At 41.9% G+C, this 19,414-nt stretch overlaps 1 protein-coding gene across 6 annotated transcripts in view; it reads left to right on the forward strand.

Moving 5' to 3' along the window:
- Positions 1-19,414, forward strand: part of LOC128528756 (KH domain-containing RNA-binding protein QKI) — a 78,490-nt gene that overhangs the window by 15,443 nt on the left and 43,633 nt on the right. For all 6 annotated transcript variants that reach the window (XM_053501851.1, XM_053501846.1, XM_053501847.1 and 3 more), the window contains exon 2: positions 7,115-7,257. In XM_053501851.1, the coding sequence (XP_053357826.1) occupies positions 7,115-7,257 (143 nt within the window). The remainder of the gene's footprint in view (positions 1-7,114; positions 7,258-19,414) is intronic.

Below are 19,414 nucleotides of genomic sequence, written 5' to 3' on the forward strand. Positions count from 1 at the left end.
TCCAGCCTTGTTGCAATGACTGATCCCCCTCTATATTTTACAGTGCGAGACACTGTGGCTTGCAGACTGTTCCAGGTCTTCTTCTAACCAGAAAACGGCCACAAAATTTTACTCATCAGAGAAGATGCGCGGATGAAGCCTTACTCCTGTTTTTTACAGTTCAATATCTGAGGTCTTCTGTAAACTTCAGCCTGATTGTTGACTGACCTTTCGACTGGGTTTGCAGTCATCCCCATCAGTAGGGATTTGTTTTTGCCCTCTGCCTTTGTTGTCTCCAATGTCACTTGCTTCATCTTGTCCTTGTGTAATGCGGATGGAAGTAACCTGACGCTCATTGTATACATGTATCAGTAAAGCAAAGATTGAATCTTTCTTTTCGTCACTCAAAACTTTTCTTTCTTGGCATGGTCATTGGTTATTTTTAATAAAAAACTTATTTCCGTTGAGGTACTAACAGTTCTAGTACTCCTAATCTATATATATATATTATAAAGAAACATGAACAACAGACCAGAATGGAATGGTTGAGATACTGAGATGTAGAGATGCTGATTTAAGAAACATTTGCAGTGGTCCTTGCCTTAGGATTTTTATGATGATAATTATAATATAAGTATAAATAACATGTCGTGGCTTCCGTTTGTTGTGTTTAAAATCATAAATCATTTACTGTATGTTGTTATAATCACTGCATTCGTGTTGATAAGATGCATTCAAAGTGTTCCTTCACTTCATAGAGTTAGATCGGACTAAAGACCCGGTTTTGATTGTTTTGTAGTTACAATGCGCACTGTGCATGGAATTAGCAATTTAAACTGTTTTATGCCATGGCTTTAAAAAAAATCATCATCTAACATATCAACTACATTTAGTACAGTGGCACAGTGGTTCAGTGGTTAGCACTGTTGCCTTGCAGCTTCAAGGTCGTGGGATCAAAGCTCGCCTCCAGTCTGTGCAGTTTGTTCCTGGTACTTCGGTTTCCTCTCATGCCTCCACTGCAGGTTTCTTGGCGTTTCCAAATTGCCGTAGTGCATGATTAGGCCTGTGAGTGTTTGTGCCCCGCAGTGGGTTGTCACCCCATCCAGGGTGAACCCCGTCCTGTGCCCTCAGTTCCCTTGAATAGGCCAGAGTCCAGGCCTCCTGTGACTCTACATAGAATAAATGCTGGAAAAGTATTTGAATGGACGTAAGATGTATGCAGCTGATTCATCTTAAAATAATTATAACTATACAGTTTCCTTAAAGGTGGCACTATGGCACAGTAGGTAGCGTCGACTCAGAGCTCCAGGGTTTTTGGCTTGATCTTGTTCTCAGTTTAATGAGCACTTGACTGGTTCTTAGTATACCCGGGTGCGTATCAGTGGTCATTTTACATCAGCTAATCTAGGAATGGTAGTTCATGAGGAATATAGGTTTATTGCTAGTGATAAGGATGTCAGTGGAACAGTTTTTACCTGCTGTGCTTTTTAGTCTAAACATTTGTTTGTACATTTAGTAACATTTAGTTTGTAGTCCAGGTGATATTGTTCATTGATGTAATAAAAGTGTCGGTCACTTCTCTTAGTGGTTCTTTGTGGACATGCTACTCAGAAGATGTGCTATGATGTGCGCGATGTCAGTGGCTGACTTTATCAAGCATTTGTGGCATATGTGCACAGGTGGCTGCTGCATGCTCAGTCGTGCAGCAAGTCCAGACCTTGAGGCCAGTGATGAAAGTGATTGAATTCGGCGGGCAAGAAAGCTGACAAATCACTAAAAGGTGCTTTTAAAATGCCGTAATAACGTCATTCATAAATCACCACTGACAGTTTAATCATCCTCAAGTCTACGTCTCAGTCTGACCGCCGGACAGCACCCCTAGTCAGAAGGAAAACAAGCTCAAGTACACGGTCTGCTCGTTCCGATTTTTTCTGCTCCGGACCCTGATTTCCCATAACAGAACATCAATGACCATCCTCTCATACTTGAATATTATTTGACAGATTACATCAAATAAAACCGTTCCCTGAAGTTTCTACTCTTATGCGCTCATTTATAACGAGGCGAACTTGTATTCCTCTGGGAGGGTGTAATGATTTCTTAGAGCTGTTATCAGGAAAGGGAGCAGCAGGGAGAAAGTAGGAGCTAAGTGCAGGTGGAAATACTGGATTCTTGCCGTTCACAAGCGAGAGCAGAATGGCTCTGCTGCACTCGACATTTGCAGGCATCCTGGCTGATGAAGGTGTATCCTGTTCCCTGCATGTAGTTCGCTAATCCTCAGCACCGTCACACAATCCTGGGTGCACGTACCAGGCTGAGACAGCAGTCTGGGTGGAGTGGATTTACAGCTTAGATTATTTTAGAGTATTGTCACTAGGTATTTATAACGCTTTAGATAAATAAAGAGCATTTTTTGCAACATACTGTACAAGAGTGGTATTTGGATTTGTTAGAGGACCTCAAATGAATGGAAGTCTGCAAATAACTTACCCGCCTAAAAGGAGGATCAAACACATATGCGTGTTTTGTTGCGTGCACTTCGCTCTATTTCATCAATCAGCGAAAGGAAGAGACCTCCTAAGACTTGAATTGGAACAAAAATGCTGTTCCATTTCAAAGCAGCAAAGCGTAGAGACGTGCTGTTTCTACTCATGTTCTCCGTGGTGCAGCAATATCTCTTATGTGTGCTGCAACTCGCACTTCCCACACCGTCTGGCCAGCCTGGTGGAACCGTCATATTTCAGGTCATTTCTCAAAGGAAATGCTTCCTTACTAGACCTCTGTCTCAGAGCTAAGTCCTTTGTTGTAGTAATAAATGCATAAATCCTCCTTGATAGCGATGTACACACTATTTATGGCCATCGAAAAGCTTTTTAGGCTCTGATCAAGAAAAATGAGCCCAACAAGGAAGTGCCAAAACCAGAATGAACCAGAATCCCAATCCCGACAGAGCCCCATGTTAAAACGCCAGTTTGAGTGACAGTTACATTGCATGCGTCAAACCACTAGTCGTCTGCTGTGCATCATTTTAACTGAGCAGCTAACTGGAATCGTTGTAGTTTAACTTACTCCAGGAAACATAAGAGTTGACGCTGGACGACGTGTGGGACATGGTGATGATAGAGGTAAATACAACACAGCGCCAGCATATTAATTAGCACTATCTACCATAGCATCTTAGCTAAGCTAAAGCTTAGCTAGTTAGTGTGTGCTAACTAAGGTAAGTAGGCACGTTCTACTGGAGTTTGTTCCGCCCATTCGATTATTTCTGGAAGTTTGAATCATTTTAGTGACTCGGTTCTTTGAAACTCGTTCATCAAAGTAAACAAATCTATCAGCGGTGTATTAGGGTCACGTGACAAGAGAACAACAAATCGGACCAGAGGTCTTATAAGAAGAAGAGCCGCTTAATTCTGTTTCCTGTGTACTGCACTGCATAGCGTCTATGGGAGCTATATTTCTGTTCCCTGTTCATGACTTACGGAGGTTTCGCGATAATTTGCGCATTCATGTCCAGTAGAAAATGAACGAATCACTCTCCGAGACTACTCGTTCTTCTAAATCACGTTAAAGAACGAATCGTTCATGAATGACCCATCACTAATTTCTGGAGTCAGCTCCTGTCAGGATAGCGATGAGCTTCCACAGAAAAGCTCTGTGTGACGTCCCTTTATTTTGCATATAGTCTATGGCTTGATAGTCGAGTTTTTGACATCAGCTACTGTAGATATGGTGTTTAACAGATATTTATTTAAACTGCACGTCCAGTGTACACAGAGAGCAGTATCTAATCAGAAAAAGTTGTGTGATGTGTAACACCTTTTAATATTCTTGGTTTCCTTCTATGCCTCTGCATTACATCCAAGCTTTTCCTAGAAGCTGAATATTGTTTATTAGCGGGCGTTCTCATTGTTATTCACCTAAGCTGAGATGATATATTTATGCTTTGGTATAAATCCATAGGTGTTCACATCCTCATGAATAAAAGAGGATTTATGAAATATGGATTACACTGGTCATTGAAACGGCGAGATTATAGGGCTGTGCATGTGCGTCAGATGCATGTCTGTGGCCACATGCTATTCCCATTGTAATTACATTTCTCCGTCCTCCAGCGTTTGCCCCTGAGGTTTGCTCCAGAGAATTCATCCTCTAGTAATGGAATTACACAGCACACAATGGCGGTTTTCTAAATTCCAGGACTTAATGTCTTTTAGGAAATATTAACAGGGCTGGCGGTTTTAATTATCTCTCCCACCTTATTCTCTCTCTCTCTCTCATTTCTCTCTCTCTCTCTCTCTCTCTCTTTCTCTCTCTCGCTCTCTCTATATTTTTCCCCCAACCCACTTGTGCACTTCTGGTTTTCCTGCAGGATTACATGGATTGTTTTAAGAAATGGAGTCTTATTGCTTCCTTCATTAACTGACAAAAGGGATCATCTATAATTATAGTGATTATCCTTCCTGGCTGTTCTGTGGGTTTCCTGCAGTAGATCCTGGCGGCATCAATAATGCGTAACCTCTAAAGTTCACTGAAGGATGTGTTAAAACAGGCAGTGTGTGTGGCAGCTTTACAGCCGCGTCTTAGCCCCGGATGCTTCGTCCACAGCCCATGAAGCGTCTGCTTTCTTCTGTACACATTTCTATTTACAAGCTTCAGAAGCCTTTTAGGTTTTAATCTGGCTCTCTGTATTTACACACATAAAAATTTTTTGGAAGGCTGTAAGGCAACAAACAAGATATTTTCTTAAGTGTTGCCCATAAGAGCATGGGTTTCCTTTTGAGTGTTTTTTTTTTCCCTCAAACTTAAAAATTCTTACAGCAGAGAACTATCACTGGTTCACTCATTCTAGATCTAAATCTACATTTACGTTTGTGTAATGCTGCATTCTCACAATCTCCACCATCAAAAGCACCACAGAAATAAAGTGTAAAAAAAAACATCTTACAGAATTTCAGCTTTAAAGGTTATCATGTGGTAAAAGGTCTCTGATCATCTGCCATGTCAGTGAGTTTTTGTGAAAGTTATGATCCTTGATGAAACTTGGCTTGCAAAATGGGTCTGAGCTGTGTATGTCAAAATGAAAACTGCAACATCAACGCTTTAGCAATACGGTGATACTGTAAGTCTATTACAGGCTTTAGGGCAAATAAGGTGCTTTACTTAAAGCTAATGATTTACTTTAAATGTGGAAAGATCTGAATGAACAACACACACACACACACACACACACACTTGTTTGGCGTATATCTTTCTAGAACACTCTGCACTGGAAGTGAAAAGGCTCGGAGCTGTAAGCAGACTTGATAACACCGTAGTGTCGTGGGTCCAGTTTTTCATTTGTTTTAAACTCTTGCTATTTATTTTCATTCCTGCCTGGTTAAAAGTACTTTGTGTGTTTTAAATGTTACAACGTGCCATGAAATAGTAGTCACTGATGAGAAAATGTAGTATTGAGCTTGTGCTTTTATAGCAGGTATAGCAAACTAAACAGTGATGTTGATGGTGAAAGAGGTACACGTGCAGCAGATAGATAAAGATATCAGTTTCAAAAAAACAATAACGAGACAGAGAGGAGGTAGACGTTTGGAGTTTTCTCTTGTACCACTGCTTAAACAACCACATGTAAACACACAATCCACTGAGCTGGAACGTCGAAGTGATGTAAACCATTAGCGATAAAGCGAGATAAAGTCTCACAACTGTGATGTTCAGTGCAAGTGATACATGCTTTAAGATGACCTTTTTTTAAATGTTCTTTAGGTGTCTGTGTGCTCATCATTTTAGCCATCCAACCATCTATCCAATATACTTTTTACATATTTATAAGATTTATAAACAAACATCATCGTAACCAGCAGAGGAACCCATTAGATCTTTGAATTGATCCAAACAGCGTCAAGTTCACAGTGTGTCCAAATGTCTGAATTAGTTTTCCTCTGATCATGTCAAATGTATATTTAAAGCGAGTTCACGTTGGTAAGCAGAAGGAATAAACTTGTTAGCTACAGAGGCGTCCCCATTGATCCAGTTGGCGTTGAGTTCTACAGTATTTGTTTATATCTATGATTGTATTTTTACATTCTGTCTCGCATATTTGATGTGGTAAAGTTTACCATTGGTGCTACTCTGATTGTACCTCAGTCAAAGGTCACCACAATATTAACTAGTAACTAGTATTAACTAGTGGCTCAGTGCTAGTCAGAGTCTACTGATAATGTTAGTGAAAGTCTTCCACATTAAGGTTGGGATTTACAAATGTCCTGTTAAATACGGAATTGTCCCGTAAATGGACACTTTATGACCTGTTCAGTATTGACCAGTACGGGATGCTATTTGCTCAGTATTTTTCTGAATCTAAGACACTGTGAATAGTATGAGAAAGACACCAACAGTGGATGGAAGGAAACTCCTCCTCTAACCACAGTGTGTCTGTCATGGTCTATACTGAAATAGAGAAGAGAGAGTGCACTTCTCATTGGGCAGGACTGATGACCCAGGGAGGCCATCGTCACTGAGCAGAAGAAAAGGCAAAGTTCACAATGATGCTAACATTTGCACAATCGTTTTTCTATCGCACATTTTTTCCATGTGACCATGTGGTTAATTAACCCTTATTATTGCCCTGATTCTAGTTTGTAAGCATGGCAGGGGACTGACTAGGAAGGTCTCTTACTCAGAAGTACAAGATGAGGAGGGATTGAGCTAGTGGCCTTCACCTCAGGTCGATTGGCGAGGAAGCAAAAAAAAAAAAAAACACGCACATTTAACTACTTTGCAATTATTAAATTCACCCACACTGCAAAATGCTCCAGATTAATCCTCAGATCATCCATAAAACTGTAAAGATATACTGTAGTGTACAGTTTCACAGGCATATTTCATTCTTCTGTTTTGTGTGAAATCCTTAAGAATAATATATAACCAGTCTGCACTCACGACAGGAAATGGATTAGTCTTGACTTTTAATTGGGAGTGTGAGTAGAGGCATGAAACCTCACATAAAGAGAATACATATTTATATACATGAGAAGACTATTTTGAACAACAAACAATAAGATCCACCATGCTACATAAATTGGCTGTAAGTAGGCTGTTACGACCATGACTAAGAGAGAGTGTTTTTGTGTTCCAGAGATCAGCAGAGTACGGAAGGACATGTACAATGATACGTTAAATGGGAGCACAGAGAAGAGGAGCTCAGAGCTCCCGGATGCTGTGGGTCCTATTGTGCAACTCCAGGAGAAGCTCTACGTGCCTGTTAAAGAATATCCTGATGTGAGTATCAGCTTATCACCTCATTCACACCCAGCGCAGTGGACAGCCATCTTTACGGGTTATAGCAACCTCACACACACACACACACACACACACACACACACACACACACACACACACACTCAAAGCGTGTCATTTAAACAGTGTGCCAGAATTGTTTTTCATATATATTACTCAATATTTTTTTATAAGAAAAATAAACGTTAAAAGAGTACTTTTGAAATATATATTTAAAGCACGGCCCTTTGTTAAATCTTCTTAAGTAAATGGAAATTTTTTTAATGCAGTGCTACATACAATATTTCATTATTTAATTACAGAGGTCTACATGTCAGTGTAATCTAGTTTTCCTTGCATTAAGACATGGGCTCAGCTCCAGTGTATTGATTTCATTACGAGAAGCTTAGCTAGTGAGTAGCGTACTGTGTTTTGCTTGATTTTATGGGCCCATTTAATCTATTATGGACTAAACAGACATTTTTTTTTTCCTAGACATTTGCTGTCAGAGCAGCTTAAGTTTTAACCGTTTTCTGCTCTACAGTATTCCATGCTCATGTCTCTGTTTTAAGTGCGTTCGTAAGGAGCTCCCGAGTGGTGCAACAGAAAAGCAGAAACCCAATCTCTTGAGCTCGAATCCCAGAGATGCTACAGCCATCATGGCCGCATGTCCTAGGGAGCAAAATTGGCTGCGCTGTTATGGGGGGAGGGGTACAATGCGTGCTCTCCCAAATCAATCACAGTGACACTAGCTAATCACTGGCGTCTGTAAGGCCACAAAAGTGGAAGTGGGCAGATAGTGTTTTCCTCAGAGTGTGTTACGTTAGCAGTTTAAAAAGATTCAGTCAGCTGGCTTCACGTGCCTTGGAAGAAGCACACGATAGCCTTCGCTCTTTCATGTTGATGTGGATTTCTTTATATGGGAGAGCCGTAAAACAGGTGGGAATTGATGATAAAAAAAATATTTTGAATGTAAAAAAGAATAAAATATAAAGAAGGCAGCACAGTGGTGTATTGGTTAGCACTGTCGCCTTGCACCTCCAGGGTTCGGATTCGATTCCCTTCTCTGTGTGCATGGAGTTTGCATGTTCTCCCCATGCCTGGTGGGGTTTCCTCCAGTTTCCTGCCACAGTCCAAAGATATGCAGGTTAGGCTAATTGGCATTCCGAAATTGCCCGTAGTGTGTGAATGAGTGTGTGTGCCTTGTGATAGATTGGCACCCTGTCCAGTGTGTACCCTGCCTCGTGCCCTTAGTCTCTTAGGCATAGACTTTAGGGCTTCTGAAACCCTGTACAGGATAAAACGGTATAGATGATAAGTGAGTAAATAAAATATAAAGTGGAGTCATTAAGAGTTGTTTGTACTAACAGTGACATTGAACTGTACCTGCTTCCCAGTTTGTGTTGAGTCAGCCGAGTCACTAGTATCCCAGCGGTTAACAAATCTTTTAAGCAATCTGTCAGATCCCGCTTGCCTACGCCCCCTAGCCCACGAGAGCGCACCGAGCACTGAGCTAATTGATCCCAATTAACGTGCACCGTTCCCCCAATGACTCCTGCATAGGCATCATTAATTGAGCTTTTCCAGCATGGGCAGAGACACAGTATGGAGTTAGCAAGCCTCCATTTTGTCCCCTTGTTTGGAAGGTTGTTGATTTGCCCATTACTCCCAATGGCTGGAGCGATGAGGACAGAGGTGTCCCACCACATCTGTTTGACTAATTCCTTCTTTAACCAAGATGCAAACTATCAAAACTGTTCAGTGATGATTTATAGATCCTCTACAAAGAAGTTCAACAGGCAAACTCCATACAGGCGGGAATCAAACCCTGTGCCCTAATCCTGAAATTATAATACCACAGTAATAGATCTGTGATCACTTGAGTGTTATTTTTCTAACTCTCACTCACTCATCTTCTATACCGCTTTATCCTGTATTCAGGGTCACGGGAACCTGGAGCCTATCCCAGGAGACTTAGGGCACGAGACGGGGTACACCCTGGGCAGGGTGCCAATCCATCGCAGGGCACACACACATACACGCTCACACACTACGGGCAATTTGGGAACGCCAATTAGCCTAACCTGCATATCTTTGGACTGTGGGAGGAAACCGGTGTACCCGGAGGAAACCCACCAAGCACGGGGAGAACATGCAAACTCCATGCACACAGAGACGGGAATCAAGCCTGCCGGGAATCAAACCCTGACCCTCGAGGTGCAAGGTGACAGTGTTAACCACTACACCACCGTGACGGCCTATTTTTCTAACTGTTTTGCAAAAATAGTTTGTTTTAAATTAGGTGACATAGTGGTTAGCACCGTGGCCTCATATCTTCAGGGTCAAGGGTTCAAATCCTTTACAGTCCAAAGAAATGCTTTTCAAATTCCCTGTAGTGTGTGAGTAACTGTATGTGTGTGTGTGTGTGTGTGTGTGTGTGTGTGTGTGTGTGTGTGTGTGTGTGTGTGCTTGTGCCCTGTGATGGATTGGCACATTGTCTAGGGTGTAACCAAGTTCCTTAGAATAAGCTCCAGGACTCTTGTGATCCTGTAAAGGATAAGTGATATAGAGAATGAACAGATGAACCAGGGGTGATTTAGGAATATATTTTATTCGTAATGGATACATAGATGCAATAATGAGTTGCAATAATAATTTCAACATTAAACTTAATTAGAAATAAAATTTAACCAAAACATTAAAGTTACAGTGACTTGGAATAAGCCACAATGCTGGAGAATGAGATCCAGAGAGATAGATCTAAAATAATGTTGATAATAATAATAATAATACATACATACATACATACATAGTTTTCTACCATACTCTATTGTTCATTCACTTTGCACAATACTGAGTTAGAAAATGTTTAAATTTAGTGAAGCTACCTTAGTCTTGTAAAACTGGATAGAGTTTATGGCTGTCGAAAAGCCACAGAGATATGTGCGCATGTGTGTGTGTGTGTGCATGTGCGTGTATGTGCGTGTATGCGTGTGTGTGTTAAGGTTCTGGATGTCCTTGCTGGTCTGAAGGACACTCAGGATCATTATTAGTGTGCTTGGGTTCATTAAGAGGAACGAGAGATGAAATAAGAGGCCTCAAATAACCGCCAGCCGAGAATAGAGTCCCGAAAGATCTAAGAGGTGTGTGTGTGTGTGTGTGTGTGTGTGTGTGTATCCTTCTGTGTAGCCACTGTTTTCCCTGCACATAAATAGTGTTTAAAAATCTCCAATTAGCTCTTCATAGGTGGTCATTATTACTTGCAGGCTGGAGGTACGAGGCAGTCCTTGTTTTAACGTTGGATAATGGTAAAGTGTGTTTGTGTGTGTGTGTGTGTGTGAGAGAAAGAGAGAGAGAGAGAGAGAGAGTGAAAGAGAGAGAGAAGATGATAACCAGCTGTGAATGCAAGCTGGTGATGAATGTGAGGGCTTGATGAGGTCAGGGAATCAGGTCGGAGGAGCGCTGGCCTGGTCTGCCTGATAAAAAGGGGACAACAAACTCTTCCACACCCTGGTGTCTTCCCTACTCGTCCCCAAGACATCCTGCCAGCAGCACAGAAATTAATTTGGTCCTTCAAACTCTTACAGCGATGTTGTTCCCTTGCCAGCACACAACTCGTTCCAAGTTGGTGAACAATGTTATTAGGCAGGGAAAGACAACATGGCTAGGAGAATCTTGCTGTTCCCAGTAATTGTTGTTGTTCATTTGTGTGCTCATATCTATAGTAAGTGTGTGTGTGTGTGTGTGTGTGTAAGAGAGAGAGAGAGAGTGTGGGAGATAATGTTAGAGAGCAGACTGTGCTATGCAGAGAAAGTGCTCTATAAATACTCCTCTCAGGCTCTGGGCTTGGACAGAGCTTTTAATTGTAGTCATTGTGGTGCGTGGTGAGTTTGGAAGTGGAGGAGACAGAGAGAGGAGAAGAGGGAGAACAAGTGAGGGCTGTCATCTATCATTCTTTCCTCAGTGTCCTTTTCTGGGTCACGCTCGTCCGACGCGGAGATGAGCAGCTATCAGTGATTATTAATCATTATAAGCATATAGGACAGGATTGATTCTCTCTCAGTTCTCTCTGGCCTTGGTCATCGTTCAGCGAACTCAAAAACGCCAGGACAGGAGCGGATCAGAAGGGCACTTAGCATATGTATGTTTTGAACCCTCTCGTTCCCCACTCGTCCTAGCGATGAATTTCACAATCATCCAATCTAATTGTTTAATAGCATTTTCTTAGTTAAAAGAAAATAAATCTGGTAAATGATTTAAAATATTATTTCATACGCCTGGTGAGTGTAAATACGTGCTAGAGCTTACGTGAGGAAAAAACATGGCACCATGTGGTTAAAGGTCTGTGCTTTTTGAACGTCCTGTTCCAGTTTTATGGCTGTGGGGATTTGCCGATTCAGGTACAAGAGAATTAGTGAGGTTGGGCGCCGATGTCAGGGGAAAGTCAGTATTTCAGTTCATCCCGAAGGATTCAGCGTTCACCGGAGTTGAGTTCATGGCTCTGTGAAGGTTACTCGCTCAACCATAAACCTGTAGCCCGTAAGAACCCACGGTGACACAGGTGACGCAAACTTTTTAAATGTTCTGAAAAGCTTCATCCTTGACTTTTAACTCATGAAGTCTTACTGACTGACACCCAGTCAACATTGTGTTGTTGTCAGTCAGTTTGTGTACCCATGACATCATTTCCAAAATGTTGGTGTGCCTCGGTAGCGTAGGTGACAAAACCTAATGACGTACTGAGATATTATATATAATTGTGCACTTAGAAATTTGTGGTATCGGTTTTGGGAAGGAACCACATATGGTTTAGGTGATCACTGGAGCTGTGAGTCACAGTTACACTGTCGATTTGATTTGATTTAATTTGGCCATTGCGATTTTCAAAATGGTTTGATTCAGTAGCACTAATGTTTGTCTGTTTTGTCTTCAACAGCTACCCTTCCTTAAGGTTTTGAAGTATTAAAACTATTACCAGATTTTAATGTTAGATTGAAATGCTGTGTATCTTAATTGTTTAAATGTCATGCCTCGGACAAAGCGAGAATCATTCAATTCATTTCAAGTAAATTTTATTTGCATAGTGCTTTTAACAATTCTCATTGTTGCAAAGCAGCTTTACACATAGAAGCACATCAGAAGAAAATTATGGAAATTTGTAGTAAATACATATTAAAAATGTGTATGAATCAAAATGACCCAATTACCCGGATGAGCAAGCCGAGGGTGACGGTGGCAAGAAAAAACTCCCTGAGATGCCAGCTCCTTTTCCTGCCATAGTTCTGTCAAATATGTCTTATGATTATGATGGTCATATAAGATATTTTAAAATATTTTTTCTTCTTCCTTTTTTAATGAAATCATTTTAAGAAAACCTAAAATAATTTACAAGCATGTGCTTTACAAAAGGTGGTGTAGTAGTTAGCACTGTCACCTTGCAGCTCCAGGGTCCGGGTTCGATTCCCAGCCAGACTCGATTCCCGTCTCTGTGTGCATGGAGTTTGCATGTTCTCCCTGTGCTCGGTGGGTTTCCCTTCGGGTACTCCGGTTTCCTCCCAAAGACCTGCGGATTAGGCTAATTGATGTTCCCAAATTGACAGTAGTATATGGGTAGATGTGTGCAGGTCTTTGGGAAGAATCCTGGGATGGACCGGCACCCTGTCCAGGGTATACCCCACCTCCTGCCCTCAGCCTTTCGGGATAGACTTCAACCGCCAACCCCCCCCTTAGATATAACCTTTATCCCATATCTCCTCTTCTGTTCCCAGAACCTCTGTCTAGTTAGTGTACTGACATCATAGTTGAGTGAGACACTTTTTTGATGTCATGTTAACTGCAGTGTGAAATGTCTGAGGTGTTGTGAGAGTTGGAGATGAGAGTTGGCCGGCTGCCCTGCTTCTCCAGGTGTCGTTGTTTTAATTGAACCAGGCTGAGAGGACGGCCCCATAACTCACTACTGAATAAGAGCCTAATGAATGCTAAACTGCTGGACGTAATCTGGGGATCGGTAGCAGTCCCTGGACCAGCTGGTTGTGATTAATACGACTTAATTTTATGCATGCATATGATTTTGTCTTTGTGCGTGACTGCTGGTGTGAGACTGATTTGTAGTACAGATCTGAATCTTGTGTGCATGTGATGTGTAACCACTCAATAATGGCAAGTCTTGAGTAAATACACTGAATAAGCCAAACTGTAACCTATACAGAAAGAAGGACATATACTGATATACACCCCAATCCCCCCCATTCATTACGCTGTGATTAGGTAAGGACTGGCACACGGGGCACGAATCCTAGGAATGTGCACAGGGGGGGATGCGGCATCAGGAGTGGATGCGTTCTGGATCATTGCAAAGCTAATGAAGGTTAATTAGGGTTCATTAGGACATGATGGCTGCTCACAACAACACCTCAGGCCCGCATGAGGCAGCCAGACAGCCCTTCAGCTCCGCCTCCTCCCCTTCACACTCCTTTAATGGCAGCACTGATGCTCAGCCAGCTCAGGTCTCATGTACGCTGTCAGTCTGGAGCAATCGCAGGCCAGTGTCAAACCAGGTGGAGGAACAGTAAGTGGGATGTCATTTTAAAGGGAAAAGGGGATCGGTCTCTATGTTAACGTGCCAGGAATTGAGTGTAAATATACTAGAAGCACAGTGAATCCCAAGCTCTGTGGCATTAATAAAAAAAAATATATATATATATATTTATCACCGTTTATTCAAGTGATAATCAGTGCCAGTGGTTCTCAACCTAATATTCAAAGGTCCTGTAAGGTCAAAGGTCTGATAACTCACAAGCAATGCACATTCATGTTTAAGGCAGTTTTAAATGAAATATATTGAAACCTACTGTGTTTGACTCCAATCAGTTGCTTAAACCAAAGCAGCTCTAACTTCAAAGCAATGAATGTTTTTTTACGTTTAAGTGTCAGAAAGAGTTTGTGCAAAAAAAAAAAATGGCACTGTTTTCCTGCACATTTTTGCTTGTGAACCCAAACAGCTCCAACTGTCAACATTACCAAGTTTACAGGGATTTTTAGAAAAGATTTTAACTACAAGAGAAAAATCTTCATTGACTGATTTTCATGTATAAACAAACTAAATGAGCCAAGTGGATTTGTTTTGATGCCTGAATAAACTGATTTAACAAACTAAGCTTAAAGGAGAACAAAACAAGACAATGCCCAAATGATTTTAAAGTTAAAGTTACACTGTACTGCAAGGGGCCGTTCACTTCACGTCTAAAATAAATAAATGGAAAAACTGCTTTCTCCGTCTTTCCCAAGCATCATGGCGTCTGCTATTGCTAAGCAACCATGATCAGCGCACTCATGGTAAGGAGGAAGTTGTGTGATTTAAATGGATTTCCAGCACAGTAAAGTCTCTTGCATTAAGCTCTGCTGCAAAATTTATTTGTGGACAAAAGAGGAAAAAAGACGTGCTTGATATACAAGCACACGTCCCGAATGAATTATGCTCACAATCCAAGATTTAACTGTATTTTGTTTGGAAGCGTAATAAACAGAAACGTTGTTTCTTTGGTCAACCCTTTGTTGACCCTGTTACATTTTAACATTTTATAGTGACTGTATTTCACCCCACCACTGGTGGTGCTATTGAGCTCATTTCCACAAACCTTTGCGAATAACTTACCGTCAAGATGATTTGTTTTAATAGAGACTAATCTGAAGTGTACAAATTTAAACCTTATACTTTTTTTTTAAGTTAGTTTTTTATATATTTTTCTTAGCTCTGCTCATTGATACCAGCAACCCCTTCTAAGTACTGTATTGTAAGAAGTATTGTAAGTATCACGGTAATAACTGAACCGGGTGAGAGAAATCAAGCATTTCAGACGTTAGATTTCACCCTCACCCACTCTTAAAGGAGTAGGGTGGTTTCCCTGCTTCGCCTCCCCTTTTTCCACACCGTAATGAAAACAAAAAACGTCTTGCAGCAAGAAATAAGTGCGCAGTGGTATTTGAAGTCATGCAATAATTAATTTGCCTATTAGCAGTGCCAGCTCGTTTATCTTCATAAGATAATGCCATCACTCGTGCTCTCTGGCAGGCCCACGTGCGCTGTCTTAAACAGCCCTAATTACGTCCCTGCTGCCTGTTTTATTGTAGTTGATGGAAAACAAGCATAATCTCCACTGTGCAGATCGTGTAAATAGGCCTGAGCCTTGAACAGCAGATATTAGAGATTCTATTACAGCCTAATGGTTTTCTTTGTCAGGTTTGTGTGTGTGTGTATGTGTGTGTGTGTGAGAGAGAGAGAGAGAGAGAGAGTGGTGCTAGAAACAGTAAATTGTAGCTTCTGTGCAGGGAGAGAGTATTGAGCTTAGTTTGTTGGCGAATTATATTCTTTTGGTGACTAAAGCTTTGTAAGGGGCAACACTATATTTATATATACAAAAAAGAAGAATGTTTTATAATAGTAAGCTCTTTCTGTTTCTTTTGCACTATGGCAGAATTACTTCATTAAAAGTAGGCTAAAAGGACAAGGGTGACACGCTGTAAAGGACACATCCAGCTGTAATTCTTCAAAAGCCAAAAATTGGCCACCCAAAGCCCTGTACCTGGCCAGTGCATTAAAAGAACAGACACAGTGTGTAGGCTTTTAAAAGAAGAGAATGTATCTCGTGACCCAATACTGAACGCTGCTGTTGCCTGGATCACAGAGCAGGTTAAGAATAGAGACACGTGAGTCATTACACCCTCACTTTCCAACACACACAGATGTGTTTTCAAGCATTTATGTATTCACCCATTCAAATAATACAGTACCATATGAGAAAAGTAGCACACTTACAGTGTTTGACCGTCTTTAGCTTTGACGAGTGTTTTGTGGTGGAAAAGATTCCTCATGCTTCTATAAGTCTGTGCCATCAGGGAGAAAAAACTCTATAGATGTGATAAGCTGGTCATTCGGTACGTTCAGGTCATCAGCTGACCTTCATTTTTGACCAACTAAAGCAACCGCACATCATAACACTGCTTCTACACTGGGCACTACACATGAGGGGTGCATCACTTCACGCACTTCCCTTCTTGACGCACCCGTTCAGCACTATCCTTTCAGGTTTTTAATTTGTTAAACAGTAATTAATGCAATTCCAGTCATTTCAAACCTGAATGTTTTTTTAGACAGTGTACTAGGTGTTTATTACCTTCTATTTCAAGAAGGTAGAAGAAAAGAGAGGCTGGTGGTCAAATGATAGTTAATAACTCATACAGTATAACCTATGTGACAACAGGAACGAACGTGATTAATGAACATCCCACAACATTAAAAGTCACTGTAAATATAGTGGAACCTTGGATTACGAGCACATCCTGGAGTACGTCCTGGAAGCCGTCTCGTATTTCAAAACACAGTACAGTCCCACAGTACAGTCTCACAGTACAGTCAGTCCCACAGTACAGTCTCACAGTACAGTCAGTCCCACAGTACAGTCTCACAGTACAGTCTTACAGTACAGTCTCACAGTACAGTCTTACAGTACAGACAGTCCCACAGTACAGTCTCACAGTACAGTCAGTCCCACAGTACAGTCTGTCAGTCAGTCCCACAGTACAGTCCCACAGGACAGTCAGTCTCACAGTACAGTCCCACAGTACAGTCTTACAGAACAGTCAGTCCCACAGTACAGTCTTACAGTACAGTCTCACAGTACAGTCAGTCCCACAGTACAGTCTCACAGTACAGTCAGTCCCACAGTACAGTCTCACATTACAGTCAGTCCCACAGTACAGTCTGTCAGTCAGTCCCACAGTACAGTCTCACAGTACAGTCAGTCTCACAGTACAGTCTCACAGTACAGTCTCACAGTACAGTCTCACAGAACAGTCAGTCCCACAGTACAGTCTTACAGTACAGTCTCACAGTACAGTCAGTCCCACAGTACAGTCTCACAGTACAGTCTCACAGTACAGTCAGTCCCACAGTACAGTCTCACAGTACAGTCCCACAGTACAGTCTGTCAGTCAGTCTCACAGTACAGTCAGTCTCACAGTCAGTCTCACAGTACAGTCTCACAGAACAGTCAGTCCCACAGTACAGTCTCACAGTACAGTCAGTCCCACAGTACAGTCTCACAGTACAGTCAGTCCCACAGTACAGTCTCACAGTACAGTCTCACAGTACAGTCCCACAGTACAGTCTGTCAGTCAGTCCCACAGCACAGTCTCACAGTACAGTCAGTCCCACAGTACAGTCTCACAGTACAGTCAGTCCCACAGTACAGTCTCACAGTACAGTCTCACAGTACAGTCTGTCAGTCAGTCCCACAGTACAGTCTCACAGTACAGTCAGTCCCACAGTACAGTATCACAGTACAGTCTCACAGTACAGTCTCACAGTACAGTCCCACAGTACAGTCTGTCAGTCAGTCCCACAGTACACAGTACAGTCTCACAGTACAGTCTCACAGTACAGTCTGTCAGTCAGTCCCACAGTACAGTCTCACAGTACAGTCCCACAGTACAGTCTGTCAGTCAGTCCCACAGTACAGTCTCACAGTACAGTCCCACAGTACAGTCTGTCAGTCAGTCCCACAGTACAGTCTCACAGTACAGTCAGTCCCACAGTACAGTATCACAGTACAGTCTCACAGTACAGTCTGTCAGTCAGTCCCACAGTACAGTCTCACAGTACAGTATCACAGTACAGTCTCACAGTACAGTCTCACAGTACAGTCTGTCAGTCAGTCCCACAGTACAGTCTCACAGTACAGTCAGTCTCACAGTCAGTCTCACAGTACAGTCTCACAGTACAGTCCCACAGTAAAGTCTGTCAGTCAGTCCCACAGTACAGTCTGTCAGTCAGTCCCACAGTACAGTCTCACAGTACAGTCAGTCTCACAGTCAGTCTCACAGTACAGTCTCACAGTACAGTCTCACACAACTCTAACTCACCACAGGAGATATAGCTAATAGCTGGAAGCTTATTCCGAAATTAAGTCAACATCTGTGTTCAGCAGAAGGTCTTTATGCCTCACCTGGGCTTTTTTGTAGGAACACACACACACACACACACACACACACACACACACACACACACCAGTCCTGACAATAATTTCTGCAGAAATACCGAGGTTTAGGCTCTCAAACGCAATCCGGCATATCACCTTCAATTGCCTCGACCACCTGATGGGTGGAAGATGAAAATTTAATTCCCTTTCTCTTCTAGACTCCTTCCTAAAAAGCACAGACATTTGCACTTCCCTTCCATCCCATCACAAAGGAATATACACACACACAAATGCACATGTGTACACTCACACACACTCATACACACATAGGCATTCATCAATGCCAAGCGCAGCAGAGTGGTGTGTGTGTGTGTGTGTGTGTGTTGCCCAGCAGGAGAAGACCCAGCACAAAAGGCTCAGCACAGGAGCGTGTGTGTGTGTCTGTGTGTGTCTGTGTGTGTGTGTGTGTGCGTGTGTGTGTGTGAGAGAGAGTGAAAGAGCAGCATCAAAGCTCAGATGACAGCTCGAGAGTAGGGAGAGGTAGAGAAGTGATACATCCACTCAGGTAGAGTAGTTGCTGCTGTCACATAGGCTTTGGGTGTGCATGAAGTGTATGAGTAATGCAGTCAGTGTGTGTGTGTGTGTGTGTGTGTGTGTGTGTGTGTGGATGCGTTTTGGTATGTATATCTGAGTGATTTTTATCCCAGAGTTGTAGCTTTTTTCTTCCGTATCTTTATATACATACATCTTTATATTTATTTATATTTTTTCCGTTTTAGGAAAGAGGTTGAGTGGGTCACGACAAATATGAACCATTTGTATGTGAAAAGACGGTAAATTGGCTTCTTTTTTCACACACCAGGTGCAGTAATGATGTTTCATCAACTGCATTCACACAGATGCAAATCTTGTTTGTCAAAATCCTCATCCGTTTAACATGATTATGGTCATTATACTCATTATGAATCAGGATTTTGCCAGTGATATGTTTGTGTGTGTGTGTGTGTGTGTCTCTCTCTCTCTGTGTGTGTGTGTCTGCCTGTCTGACTGTTTATTGATATTTTGTCATAGTCCAGATTTCCTATTTCTGCTTTCAGCCATCATCTGGTTCAGCTGTTTTTTTTGTCAGTGTTCTAGCTGTGGGCCAGCAGGAACCCTAACGTTGGATGATCGATGTAATATAG

The sequence above is a fragment of the Clarias gariepinus genome, chromosome 8 (assembly GCF_024256425.1).
Source record: "Clarias gariepinus isolate MV-2021 ecotype Netherlands chromosome 8, CGAR_prim_01v2, whole genome shotgun sequence".
Taxonomy (NCBI): domain Eukaryota; kingdom Metazoa; phylum Chordata; class Actinopteri; order Siluriformes; family Clariidae; genus Clarias; species Clarias gariepinus.